At 40.4% G+C, this 13433-nt stretch overlaps 1 protein-coding gene across 1 annotated transcript; it reads left to right on the top strand.

Annotated features, from left to right (window-relative positions):
- Nucleotides 1-2820: 2820 nt before the first annotated feature.
- Nucleotides 2821-9293, top strand: LOC144596563 (calmodulin-1). The gene is made up of 6 exons (XM_078405017.1): nucleotides 2821-2959; nucleotides 4764-4794; nucleotides 5882-6025; nucleotides 6111-6217; nucleotides 7167-7302; nucleotides 8641-9293. The coding sequence occupies exons 1-6, from the start codon at nucleotides 2957-2959 to the stop codon at nucleotides 8667-8669; spliced, it is 450 nt and encodes a 149-aa protein (XP_078261143.1). The 5' UTR covers nucleotides 2821-2956; the 3' UTR covers nucleotides 8670-9293.
- Nucleotides 9294-13433: the final 4140 nt, after the last annotated feature.

Raw genomic sequence — 13433 nt, 5'->3', positions numbered from 1 at the left:
CAACTAAAGAATGGCTTTGTGGTGAAGACCTCCTGCAGCAACTTTTCAACACTGCACGACACGTTACGAACAAATAAAGGCAGCTACTAATTTTTGAATTCAAGTTTCCAAGTAATACATTCTAATAGCTGACATCCAAACTTAGATTTTTTTCAGATCAGACAATGAAGTGCCACGCCAACTAACCTTGTTGGCGATGTCTTATGTCAAAATGCCATATATTAAAGTTAACTTTTTGAATGTGCTTAAAGATTAATATGAATACTCAACTTAGTAACAAACTTGCAAGCACAACAAAGCAAAAATTTAGAGATGATGTGCAACGTGTTAAGTTGCATGTTACGTTGATGATGCATTATGGCTCACTTCTCATGCAAATGGTCATAGTAATAATTCTGATCTATTTGCCCTCAAAGCCCTCAAAGCCACATTTAAGTAACAGTCATGGTTCAGTTGGAAGTCAAGGTTGTGGATTCCACTCAAGACTCAAGTACAAGAATGAAGGATGACACCTGAATCCAAAACTAAATGAGTGGAATATTGTCAGAAGTCTGTGAGAAATATCCATGGGATTGTGATTTAAGTTATTGTGGAAAATTCAGGCATTGCCCTGAAGCATCGAATGTTGAGTGATTTGATAAAGATCATGGCAAAGTTAGGGAGGGTGATAGGAGAGAAACTGTCAAGAGTCAGGGGTCACATATTTGAATTCAAAATATGCCGAGGAAAATATTTTTATGCAGATGGTAGTTATGATAAGGAATATAAAATTCCTCAAAATGTGGTAACTGTACATTCAGGTGTGGCCTTCTAGATTGGAAATGAATACACGTTCAAAAGGGCTGTGAAGAAATAACAAGGAAACATAACTGTGTTATTGACAGCAGAAGTTTAAAATGTACAAAATTAAAAAATAGCTTAAATAGCAAGAATGTAATAGGTTTCATACTACAAAGTAGGTTACTAAAAAGAAAATCAGAATTCAGGTAATTCTGACATTCTGCTATACGTGAGACAGTCCAACTCAATTCTATGACATAAACAGACATTGTTTTGAAATCTACAACAGTACAACCCATTGCTTACAAGAAGTTTATTGGCAGCAATAGGAGGAAGGTGACGAACAAAACATCAAACTATCATTCAACAGCATAAAGTGTATTTTTTTGTATCTTGACAAGTATCAATAGCTAACAAGTAACAATTTGGTCACAGAAAGCAACATACTCAATTCCTCCCTCTTAAATAATTTGATATCTTTCCACGCTAATTTAGGAAAATACAGTGGATGGGGAAAAGAAGATAATTATGCAAGGAAGGTATTTATTCACAAAATGCTGGAGTAACTCAGCGGGTCAGGCAACATCTCAGGAGAGAAGGAATGGGTGACGTTTTGGGTCGAGACCCTTCTTCAGACTAATTATGCAAGGAGATATGCAGATGCTTAACTGTCTAAATAAATGTGATTACTATATATGCACTTAAAATTAATTGTGCACACAATAATATTAGGGCCTCAAAGTTGACTCGTTTTGATTCCAGTCATTAAAAACCTGCTGTTTTCTGTGGTATACAACTCTAACAGGCCCCATATCTTGTACTACCCACCAAATGCATGTGCCCTGAAAGATGAAATATCTAGTGCAAAATTGTAACATTAAATAGCACTTTAAATTTTCTCAACGTTAAATTACAGCAATTTAGGAGATGTGTAATATTTCCTAACCACATTTAACAGGTGTTTTGTAATTTTTTTAAAAATCTATTCAGAAACCTGCTTACGATATTACTAGGCAGTAAACTAAGCCAAACAGTAAAGTTAAAGCAATGAGATCTTACAAACTACAAGTTTAAATCTACAAGGAAATAAAACTAATTGTGCCATGTTAGAATATCCCCAGAAAATATTCAGCGACCGTATTCAGTACACATATTAAAACAGACCGAAGTTACAAAATATAGGAAATTTATAAAGAATTACAAAGACGTCAGGCAAAAAACTGTTTATAATAAAAAATCTTCAACTGGCGAATACCAAACGCAACAATAAAGATATACACGTGCATCTTTTAACAGGTATCGCGACCACATGAACTTGCAACTCCATTCCAAGTTAAACTACTGAAAACTTTGTTACGATAATAAAATAAAATTTATAACACATTTCTGCGTTCAAGTCATTACTACAAGTGTATAAAACAGATGTCATATATTATGGAAGAAAATAAAAAACAATTGCATTTAAAAAATCCTCTCTGCAGCTTGTACCAGGAAGATGCAATGGAAACAGGTTAATGTGTTAATACTACAATGTGCATGTTTAATCAGCATCTATCCCGTCCGAGTCGCTCCTTTTTTTTCGCTTTACTACACCAAGCGCTGCACTGCGCCGAACCATGCCACACCACGCCGTAGTGCGCTAAGCAACCACCCCCTTCATGTGAAGACCGACAGTAAAAAGCAGTGAATAACAGAAGGAAGCAAGCGGACGCCAGGCAACGCCGCTACCCAGCACATTGACGCATTGCAGGTATGGACCAGCCAATCAACGGCCGCAGAGGCACCGAGGCTCCGGCCGCGCCAGCGTCATGGGGGCTTCGTCTGCCTCCGCAGGAATAAAATAATCCGCGCTAGCTCTTCGGGGCAGCTCCGGAATTATGCACTTTAATCGGCCGAGGATAGAACGGGATTGTGGAATCTAGCCGGTGACTTGATATATAACTCTGCAACGACGGAGCTTTAAGTTGCTTCTGCAATAGTGGGGATGCCGGTTGGAGGAAGGGGGGGGTGTGTGGGCTGATCCGCGAAGAGCGCGGTGGGCGTGGCCTGGGCGGAGGGATACGGGGTAGAGAGGAGTTAAGCAGCCGCGGTGAGCGGGGTGTTTATAGTCAGTGGCCGGGAACGTCTGCGGAGCTAAGGCGCCAGCGAACAACCGGTGATAAGTTAACGTAGCAAAATGGTGAGTTCTGCTGCACATCGGGAATCCCCAGTCTACTATTTTTCTCCCTTGTCCTCTCCCTGCGGTGCGGCAGGAGAAGCTGGATGTTTCCAAATGTAGCGGCAGATATTTTGACGAGACTTTTTTTTTGCTTTTCCGCTCTCCCGGTCGGCGGCGTGGGCTGGGAGTTTGGAGGGAGGATGAGAACCGCTACAGAACCTACCGCGGCCCATTCGCTCCGTCTCGCCACGGACTCGTATCTAATCTTAACCTTCCAGTCCCCGCTATGAAGGCGGGTGATGGGCAAAGCGGGGAGTCGTTACATATCCGGGATGCGTGTTTTTAAAAAAAACCTGATACTACGTTTGTCACGTTTGGGTCGCCTCTTTATTTTTAAATTTTATTTTACTGCAACCGCCGTGACCTTACCGGGGTTTTTTCCCCGCGGTGGTTGGCAGCGAAGCCGACCGCTGCTGTTGGGGGCTGCCTCCGCCCGCCCTCTCTCGCCGATCCTCCAATTCAAACTGCGGCCGTTAATCGAGCGCGAGACAGAGCGCAACGGCCGCGGGCGGGAGAACGAACCCCGGGGGGCGCGCCAGCCTCGGAGCGCGCGCGGTGAACCCCCCTCCCTTCCCCCAGCGCGGCCCGGCAGGGCAGGGCGGTGAGGTTCAGGGCTCTCGGAGCCTGCACGGTGCGGGAGGGATGAACGAGGGTAGCGATGACGGCTGATTTTAAATTATCAGCACTTCCGGCTGCAGACGCGCAATGCAGAAGTGGGGGTAGTGGCTACTGCAGCGCTTGGATCCGTCATCTGCAACCCCGCTGCATGATGTTGGCGAACTGGCTTCCTTGAAAAATAAAGCTTGCCTTCTAACGCACTAATTTTGATGTGCATGTATCTTAAAGGTGTTTTGTGAAGAATTCTGAAACGTTTGTCCTACGTCTCCTGTTCTGTCACCTCGCTTGGTTTTCCTCGTATTTTACGTTTTTTGGGGGGGGGCTGGGAGGATGAGCGAGGTTATCATTGAAGTTATACTGAGGTCTGTTGGCTGGGTGGAATTTGGGGCTTTTACTTTTCCAGTTTCAAGCTTTGCTCCTCTGCCTCAGTGACAATTTATACTTCAATGGCTTTTTCACCTATTTAAACACTCGGTGAAGAAGGGTTTTGACCCGAAACGTCGCCCATTCCTTCTCTCCTGAAATGCTGCCTGACCTGCTGAGTTACTCCAGCATTTTGTGAATAAATATCGTTGATTTGTACCAGCATCTGCAGTTATTTTCTTACACTAAACATTCAATGAGCTGCTTTGAAACCGCCCGACGAAATTGGTGATGCCGATCCGAAACTTTAGAAAATCCAAATAGTTTCATTGGAGCGTAATTTGAATGTATTATGTTATGTTAAGTATATGGTAGTCAATGGTGAGGCTGTTTTCTGGTGAATTTTGTGTTGATAGAGGGTTAATGTGTATTGGAAACTTTGGTTCTGGAAACCTGCACCATGGTTGTATTTTCCCTATTGAATTAGTCTTAATTTCAAATTACCACACAACATGATCTGAAGAAAATCCTGAAAAATTCAGTGTAAACGTTGAGGTATTCACTAACACCGACAGCATGTCATTTTAAAATGTTAGTATCTTTAATTGAAGTGCAAAATCTTCAAACTAAGCTTAACTTTTTATTTGACTTTAAGTGTGTTTTGTAAACTAAAAATTACCGTTGGAGAGTAATTTTGATTTATTTGTTCTATCTAAATTTTTAGCTGTCTGATATGGCTATCTTATGTAAGAAAAGTGTGTAATTTGCAATTTTTTGTTTTTAGGCTGATCAACTAACAGAAGAGCAGATTGCGGGTAAGTCTGATTAAGCTTCCCTATCTGAGGAGAAGAGGCACACCTCTGTTTGAATTTGCTCTTAAATGAATGTGTGGCCCAGTACTTAAGTGACCAGGAAGTGGTTTTACTGTCTTGTTGAATTATGGGATCTGTAGATTGTATCTCAGTTCTAGACGAATTACTGCTTAATGGTTTATTTGAGATTCATGATGTGTATGTAGTTCAGTTGGGATTTATGAAAGGAACTGTACCAGGTCTTTTCCTGGTGAAGTTTGAGCAATGATTTTGTTTTTTATTATCTCACCATCACTGGGTAAATGGAATAATTAAATTGGAGGAAAGTTAAATTTCTGGTGCTATATACTACTTGGTGTGGTTTAGCTTCCTGGAAGACATTTGCATCATTGATCAAGTGCATTGGCAATGTGAATCAGCTTAGACTTGAGTACAGTATCAATGTTTAGATAGTACCTGGATTGGAAAAGTTTAAGAGGGATATGGGGCATCTTGGTTGACATTGGAAAGTTGGGCCAAATGGCCTACTTCCATGCTATACATCTCTATGAACAATAATCCCAGTATTTCTGAAGAAGGATCTTGACCCGAAAGGGCCGAATGACCTACTCCTGCACCTATTTTCTATGTTTCTATGTCACCCATTCCTTCTCTCCAGAGATACTGCCTGTCTTAGTGCTTTTTGACAAATAAAAATTCTGGCGTGGCCCAAACTACTCCAGTAGTACAAATTATTTTTATTTATTCAGGACCACAAAGAAGCCCACAACTTTTTAATTGTGTTAACAGTAATAAGACAAGGAGACACAAATATACTGAAATCTAGAGGTTAGAAAAAACAGACTGCTGGAGGAGCTCAGCCAGTCAGGCAGCATCTGTGGTGGGAAATAGACAGATGACACTGTGGGTTGTGACCCTTCAGACTTGGTGCAAGGATGTAATTTAAGTGATGGAAATGAAATTTGCCAATGATATGTCCATTGTTAACGTGGATGTAAAGACTTCACGATGCATGGGTTAAAGTTCACTTGGTCAAACGCAGATTGGACTGTGTCTTTGTACGTTGACTATTTTTCCTACTTTGTTGTAGAATTCAAAGAGGCCTTTTCACTCTTTGACAAAGATGGGGATGGTACCATAACAACAAAGGAGCTTGGAACAGTTATGCGGTCACTAGGCCAGAATCCAACTGAAGCAGAACTACAGGATATGATTAATGAAGTGGATGCTGATGGTAAGCAAGAAGAGCAAGATCACAAAATTAATTGTTAAATTCAGTATTCGGTTTCACTAATGTCTTTTTTATTGGGGTGGGACAGGCAATGGAACAATCGACTTTCCAGAATTTCTGACAATGATGGCAAGAAAAATGAAAGATACAGATAGTGAGGAAGAAATCAGAGAAGCATTCCGAGTGTTTGATAAGGTATTGGGCAAGTATTAAACTTGCATACTAAAGATTCTTTATGCTTTCTTTGGCAGATCTAAAATGCTAACGAATTGAATTTTCTCTATCTCTTGGGATACAAGTCTCATTTTGAGTACACACTGTTTTGGATTGAGCCTTAACTTTAGGACACTTCCAATATAGGCCTCTGGGTGGTTTGTTTACATAGCCATGTCCTTTCAAGTACCTGTAGGCTGGTTAATTTATTTAAATGTGGTTGCTATTGGTATGGAATGTGGTCGGTATACACAGTAATGGGAGAATCCAGGTTGAAAGAACCAGAGCATCTGGTTCAGCAACCTGAATGACATGAACCCTTTGAGCAGATCTGTTAATCTTAAAGGTGGTGGGTAATTTGTACAAATCAGTTGCATTGATCTTGTGGACAAAGGTTCATTAATGTTCAGGTACACAAGTCTGGATGGATGTTGGTGTGTTGCACTCACTGGAAATAGTGCTGCAGTTTCAAACTATAGAGCATGGTGATTTTGGGTACAGAAATCAAAACCACAAGGAAGATTGCTCATAGGCATTTAACAAATTTGATAGATTAATTTGTGTTGGACAGGAAGCAATTGATTAGTGATAACATTTTTTGGCATTCCTAACATGGACGTTGACTAGAGAATACACAATTGGGGGGTAGTGCCTCAAAATTGACATTAGCCATTGAGGACTGGTTTTATGATTTTGGTTCTATCACAGAAGGCTGTTTTTGAGCGTGATTTGAATGGAATTGTGGTAGGGATCAGCCATGATCTTTTCCATAATAAAGTATGCTCCCCTGGCATACTGCCACTTGGTATGGGATTTGAACTTGTATAAAGTTGTTTTTAACATTACAACTCTATCCCTTTAAGATTCTTCAGTACTGGTATGTTCTGTATCTTTTAACTTGGAATAAATTTTGTGTAACCTTTGTTTCCAGGATGGTAATGGGTATATCAGTGCTGCAGAACTTCGTCACGTAATGACAAACCTGGGAGAAAAATTGACAGATGAAGAAGTTGATGAAATGATCAGAGAAGCAGATATTGATGGTGATGGTCAAGTGAACTATGAAGGTGAGTTTACAGCTTCTGATTTTAGGCAGTGATTTGTTTCAGATGGTCTGCAACCTTTGACAGAATGGCCCACAGAGTCTGCTGGCTATCATTAACTTGCATGTTTAAAGTTCCTTGTAGTGTGAGGATAATAACCTACTTTCTGAAGGTATCACAAAATGCTGGAGTAACTCAGCAGGTCAGGCAGCATCTAGGAGAGGGAATGGGTGACTTTTAACGTCACCCATTCCCCCTCTCCTAGATGCTGCCTGACCTGCTGAGTTACTCCAGCATTTTGTGATACCTTTGATTTGTACCAGCATCTGCAGTTATTTTCCTACATTAATTTCTGAATCTGATTGCGAAGTGTAAACCAAACATTTACATTTTGATTACATTCCTAGTTGAACTCTATGATGAGGCAGTTTCTGTTAACCCCAAAAGTCCCTTAAATCAAGAAAATATTTCAATTTGTTTAACTGCTTTTGTGCTTTGAGAATGCATCAAGGGGATTCCCAAACTAACATTGGCTCATCAACTTAAATATGTTGGTAGTGTAAGGAAGTGAGCATTGAAGTTTGTTTGAAAATGTAACTGACGACCTACGAGTTAATTGCCAGGTTAAAAACGTGTAAAGTTGTGAAACTTGTTGACTTTGACTGAGGTTGTTTGGAAATTCATTATGGGATACTCAATGTAAGAGATATTGTTTAATCCCTGGAGTGTTTCATTGGAAGGAGTTTTCTAGACCATGAAATCAGTGGTAGAATGATGAAATAACCCAGCATTTACTCTTTGTACAATATTTATTTGCCATAACATTTTAAACTTGTTTTATTAACCATGTTGGATTTGGTGGATCATCCCAATTTACTGATGTAGCTTAACAGTAATATCCCTTGGTTGCATTGGAATTTTTAATGAAAAATTAATTTAATTCTGGTACATTTGATCCACAATGTGGAGAGACTAAATTGCCTTTAATGGAAAATTGCAAATTTGCATTCTAGTATTTTGTGCAACTGTTGTACTTGCGTACAAGTACCTTGCAACCATTAGGATTGATTACAATAAACCAGGAGCAAGACTGCTTCAATGTCTTGCAATTTTAATTTCAAAGTGATTTAAAATTTTCAACACTTCACCCTTGATTCTATTGGTAAGATGAAGCTTGCAAAGTATTTTCCTCCCCTAAGGTACTTTGTGGCACTTAAAACTAATTGCGAGATTGTAAATCTGACTTTTTGAAATGGGTTTTGAGGTGAAAATATGGAGGCAAGTTGAAACTCGAACAAGGCATTAATTAGATCACATGGGTCTTGCTGTTTGAGAAACTCATGTTTCCTCCTTCCTTTACAGAGTTCGTACAAATGATGACTGCAAAGTGAAGATCTTGTACAGAAAACTGTTTTAATTTTCTTGTAAAAAAAAACATTGTTTATTTGCCTTCCTTTGTTTGTAATTTCTGTAACGTTTCTCTCCCTGCCCTAACTGTAAAACATTTGCATGTATAGTGGGTAGAGTTAGTCCGTTACTTTCCTTCATTATCATCTTGTCATTGTTTTCCTTTGCATTTGAGAAGACTATTGGTGTAACAAAAGTTGCATGTGGCTTTATCTTGAAGTGCATCAAAGCTCTTCTGCACATTCAAAGCTACATAAGGACGTGTGGTTTAACGAGGGATCATCTGGATATGTTGCTATGAGGAAATGGCTGACACATGATGCATTGCTGTTAAAATGCAGAGTTATCACTCTGCATGGAATGAGGACAAAGCTTAAAATCTCTCAGCATTGCACTACTGCAAAACGGGTGTATCATCCAGGTACTCGTACACTAAAACCTATTTTGTATTTGCTGTTCCATACAAGGAAGCATTCATGTTTTCTTACTGTGCTTTCAAAATTTTGTTTAGCCATTGAGCTCTCTGAAATCTGCTTTGGCACAAAACATGCCTGAAATCCATTCCAAGTTGTATATTTTTTTCCAATAAAACTACAATTTACCCAAAACAGCACTCTTGTTATTGACATTTATTCCTGAAATTCAGTGACACAGTAAATTTTGGAATCTGCTCTGCTGATTACGAGTGATCTTGGGTAAATTATTTGCGGTCATGTCAGTTTGTCTTAAATTTGTGGAAGTAACTTCCTGATTACCATTTTGTTAGTGTTTGTCCATTTTAGGGATTATAGATATAATTTTAATTTATAATCCATGTCAAGGAACTGCCAAAACCAGGTGCCAGCCTTGCGTTCATAGATTATACTGTTATTGTATAATTGATGTATGGAATTGATCAATGATGCGCTGAATTTTTATTGAACTGGTTGCTAATTTTAGGATGCCTGCATTCCACTAGTTGATACAACGATGGTGATGTTAAATACTCTAATGCTAATGTTATTTTTGCCTTTATTGTATGTTTTAGTTAATGTATGGAAAAATGTGGGTTCTTTGACAGTGGCACAATGCCCCATGGAGCTGTGGGTTTTTGAATTCCTGTTCTACGACTAGTACAGAATTCAACCACGTGAAATTTGATTTCAGTATTTGCTTTTACAATAGGTTTAGTGACTTTGATCTCCTAAATTTAGCACTAAAGTCTAAATTGAAATAATGTCGGCGAGAACAAGCGCAGGCTTGGCGATCGTTTCGCTGAACACCTCTGCTCAGTCCGCCTTAACCTACCTGATCTCCTGGTTGCTCAGCACTTTAATTCCCATTCCTAATGTGACCTTACTGTCTTGGGCCGCCTCCATTGTCAGAGTAAGGCCCAGCACAAATTGGAGGAACAGCACCTTGTATTTTGCTTGGGTAGCTTACACCCCAGCAGTATGAACATTGACTTCTCTAACATCAAATAGCCCTTGCTTTCCCTCTCTCCATCCCCTCCCCTACCCAGTTCTCCCACCAGTCTTACTGTCTGACTACATTCTATCTCTGTCCCGACCACTCCCCTGACATCAGTCTGAAGAAGGGTCTCTACCCGAAACGTCACCCATTCCTCTTCAGAGATGCTACCTGTCCCGCTGAGTTACTCCAGCATTTTGTGTCTACCTTGGAATAATTAAGATAAACTAGCACGAATTCTCAGTAAAAATGAACTGACTTCAGTTTATTTACAAAGCTTTTTTAATTGGGAACTTGATGCCTGCGAAGGATTGTACTCGTGGGTAACAAAAGCAATGTCTATAGTGTACAATGCACTCATGATGGATGTAAATGGTGATGTGCCATACAAGAAGGTTGCTTTGTACTGGTTTGTCACACTCGGTGGTTGGCAGCTTACTTAAATGTATTCCATCACATTTGACTTGGAGATGGTGTAAAGGCTTTGGCTACAAGGCACTTCACTTTCTGCAGATACCCAGCTTGACAACTTGTGCTGCCTGGTTTGGTTTCTGGTGAATGATTAGGGACTTTGCAAAGGTGATACAGCTGTTAAGTATATGGTTAAACTGAAAGGTACAGGTGCTCCTCGACTTACGATGGGGTTACTTTCCAATAAACCCATCGTAAATTGAAAATATTGTATTAAATGCATTTAATGCACCTAACCTACCAAACTTAGCCACCTAACCGACAGTTTCGACTAAATGTTTAGTTGAGATACAGCGTGGAAACGCCCTTTCGGCCCACTGGGTCAGCGTCGACCAGCGATATCCTATGCCCACTAGGGACAATTTTTTCATTTACCGAGCCAATTAACCTGCACACCTGTACGTCTTTGAAGTGTGGGTGGAAACTGAAGATCTCCGAAAACCCACGCAGACAGCACCCGTAGTTGGAATCGAACCCGGGTCTCCGCTGCATTCGCTGTAAGGCAACAACTACCGTGCCTTACAGAATGTTTATTGATTTTGCACCATCGTAAAGTTGAAATATCGTAAGTCGAAGCATCTGTACAATGGTGGCCGCATTACATAGAAAATATGTGCACATGTAGGCTATTTGGCCCTTTGAGCCAGCACCACCATTCAATATGATCATGGCTGATCATCCAAAATCAGTACCCTGTTCTGGCTTTTTTTGCCATATCCCTTGACTCCCTCCACCCCAAGAGCTAAATCTAACTCTTGAAAACATCCAGTGAATTGGCCTCCACTGCCTTCTGTAGTAGAGAATTCCACAGATTCACAACTCTGGGTGAAAAAGTTTTTCCTCAGCCCTAAATGGCCTACCATTTATTCTTAAACTGACCTCTCATTCTGGACTCCCCCAACATTGGGAACATTTTTTCCTGCATCTACCCTATCCAATCCTCTTAAGAATTTTATATGTGCTGCTGCGCACTCCAATAACTAGGTTTGACCCTGTTCTGGGGTGTTGTCTTTCTGGAATTTGCCTTGTTTTCTGCCTGGATGCTGTGGTTTCTTCTTGCATCTCAGACCATTTAGATTAGGGTAATATATAGTAGCCAATTAGTGTAGAGTGGCAGAACTGGCCTTGTACAGTGAATTGCTTGACATTTAAGTGGCAAGTCGCACTTGTGCCACACATCAGACGTCATTAAATGTTAATTAGGTCTTGCATTAAAATACTTGGGAATGGAATTCCCATTTTAACCTTTGGAAGAAAGATCACTATGTTGGAAGATGACATCTGGAGAGATGGGTAATTTACAACAGAGTTGTAAATCTGGAACTCTGCCTCAGAAGGCAGAGGAGGCCAATTCTCTGGATGCTTTCAAGAGAAAATTAGATAGAGCTCAATGCTAGTGGAGTCGGGGGGGGTTTGGGGAGAGGGCAGGAACGGGGTACTGATTGTGGATGATCAGCCATGATCACATTGAAGAAGGGTCTAGACCCGAAACGTCACCCATTCCTTCTCTCCTGAGATGCTGCCTGACCTGCTGAGTTACTCCAGCATTTTGTGAATAAATACCTTCGATTTGTACCAGCATCTGCAGTCATTGTCTTATACTACATTGAATGGGCTGGCTCGAATGGCCTACTCCTGCACCTATTGACTTTATGTCAGAATGTCTTGGTGGGTATGATTTCCCTCGAACAGCCAGCCCTATGACTTCAAAGGTTTTATATGGGTATTGTAGTATTCACACTTGGTCCAAGCCTTAAATTTGGACTTCCAGCTGTGTTCCTTGGGCTCAAAATTAGTATCTGGCTAGGTTTTGGTAAGTTATAACCATGGTTCCCAATGCAGAGTGCATTTTAGCTTCAACTACATTTTGCAAATGTAAGTAGATGAAGTACAGATCAGAATCAGACAGCAAGTTAACAGATGGTTTCTTTGACCTGAGCACATGGCTATACATACAATACACCAATTACATAAAATTAACCCCCCACTGATGTGGCCCACTGGTGTGGAATCCCCTTATTTTGAGGGGTGTCTCCACCACACTCTGCCCGCCATATCCAGCAGCGGAAGGACTGCTGGACTGGTCCTACACCACAGAGCCTTGGTGTTGACTGCACCAAGCTTCAGTGCGTCCCTCAGCACATACTCCTGCAGTGGGCCATTTGGCCACATTTTTAAAAATTATATCAAAAAATACATTTTCTTTTCAAAACTCCATCCGACATTCCCGGAGGTTATACATTCAATACAGATATTCATTACCAAATTTATACCGAATCCCTTCCCTTATTTTTAATATTTAAAAAATACTTTATTCAAGTAATAAATATTTACAACACATCTTCTTTTCAAAAACCCCATCCAACATTTCCGGAGGTTACACATTCAATGCAGATATTTTGATATTCATTTACAGAGATTGTGGAGCATTTTGCCTGTAAGGTTTGATGATTTGTTCATTTTGCTCCGCCTACTCTTACTCCCAACCACTTTTTGGATGTGGTGGGCAACCTCTAGTTGCAATAAATTTTGCACATGCTCTGAAATTTAATAACTAATGTAAATGGCAAACAATTTTGATCCAACTTGTTTGCTGCTGTTATACTTGTTATAGCCCGCATAATTATAAATGCATCACATCTCCAGTTGCCTTTGTTCCTTGGAAAATGTTTCCCTGCAGTGTCTAAACTAAATGTCTGCTGCACCCACATTTGCATCATTCTTGTATATAACAGTATTGCTATGTTCTGGCATTGATCCTGATGGAACACGAACGAGTCAAAGGCATCTAGTCACAAAAACAACCCTCTACCAATCACCCTCTCACT

Source organism: Rhinoraja longicauda, chromosome 9 (assembly GCF_053455715.1).
Source record: "Rhinoraja longicauda isolate Sanriku21f chromosome 9, sRhiLon1.1, whole genome shotgun sequence".
NCBI classification, from domain to species: domain Eukaryota; kingdom Metazoa; phylum Chordata; class Chondrichthyes; order Rajiformes; family Arhynchobatidae; genus Rhinoraja; species Rhinoraja longicauda.
Note: the sequence above shows the minus strand (reverse complement) of the source record. Positions and strands in the feature narration are given on the sequence as shown.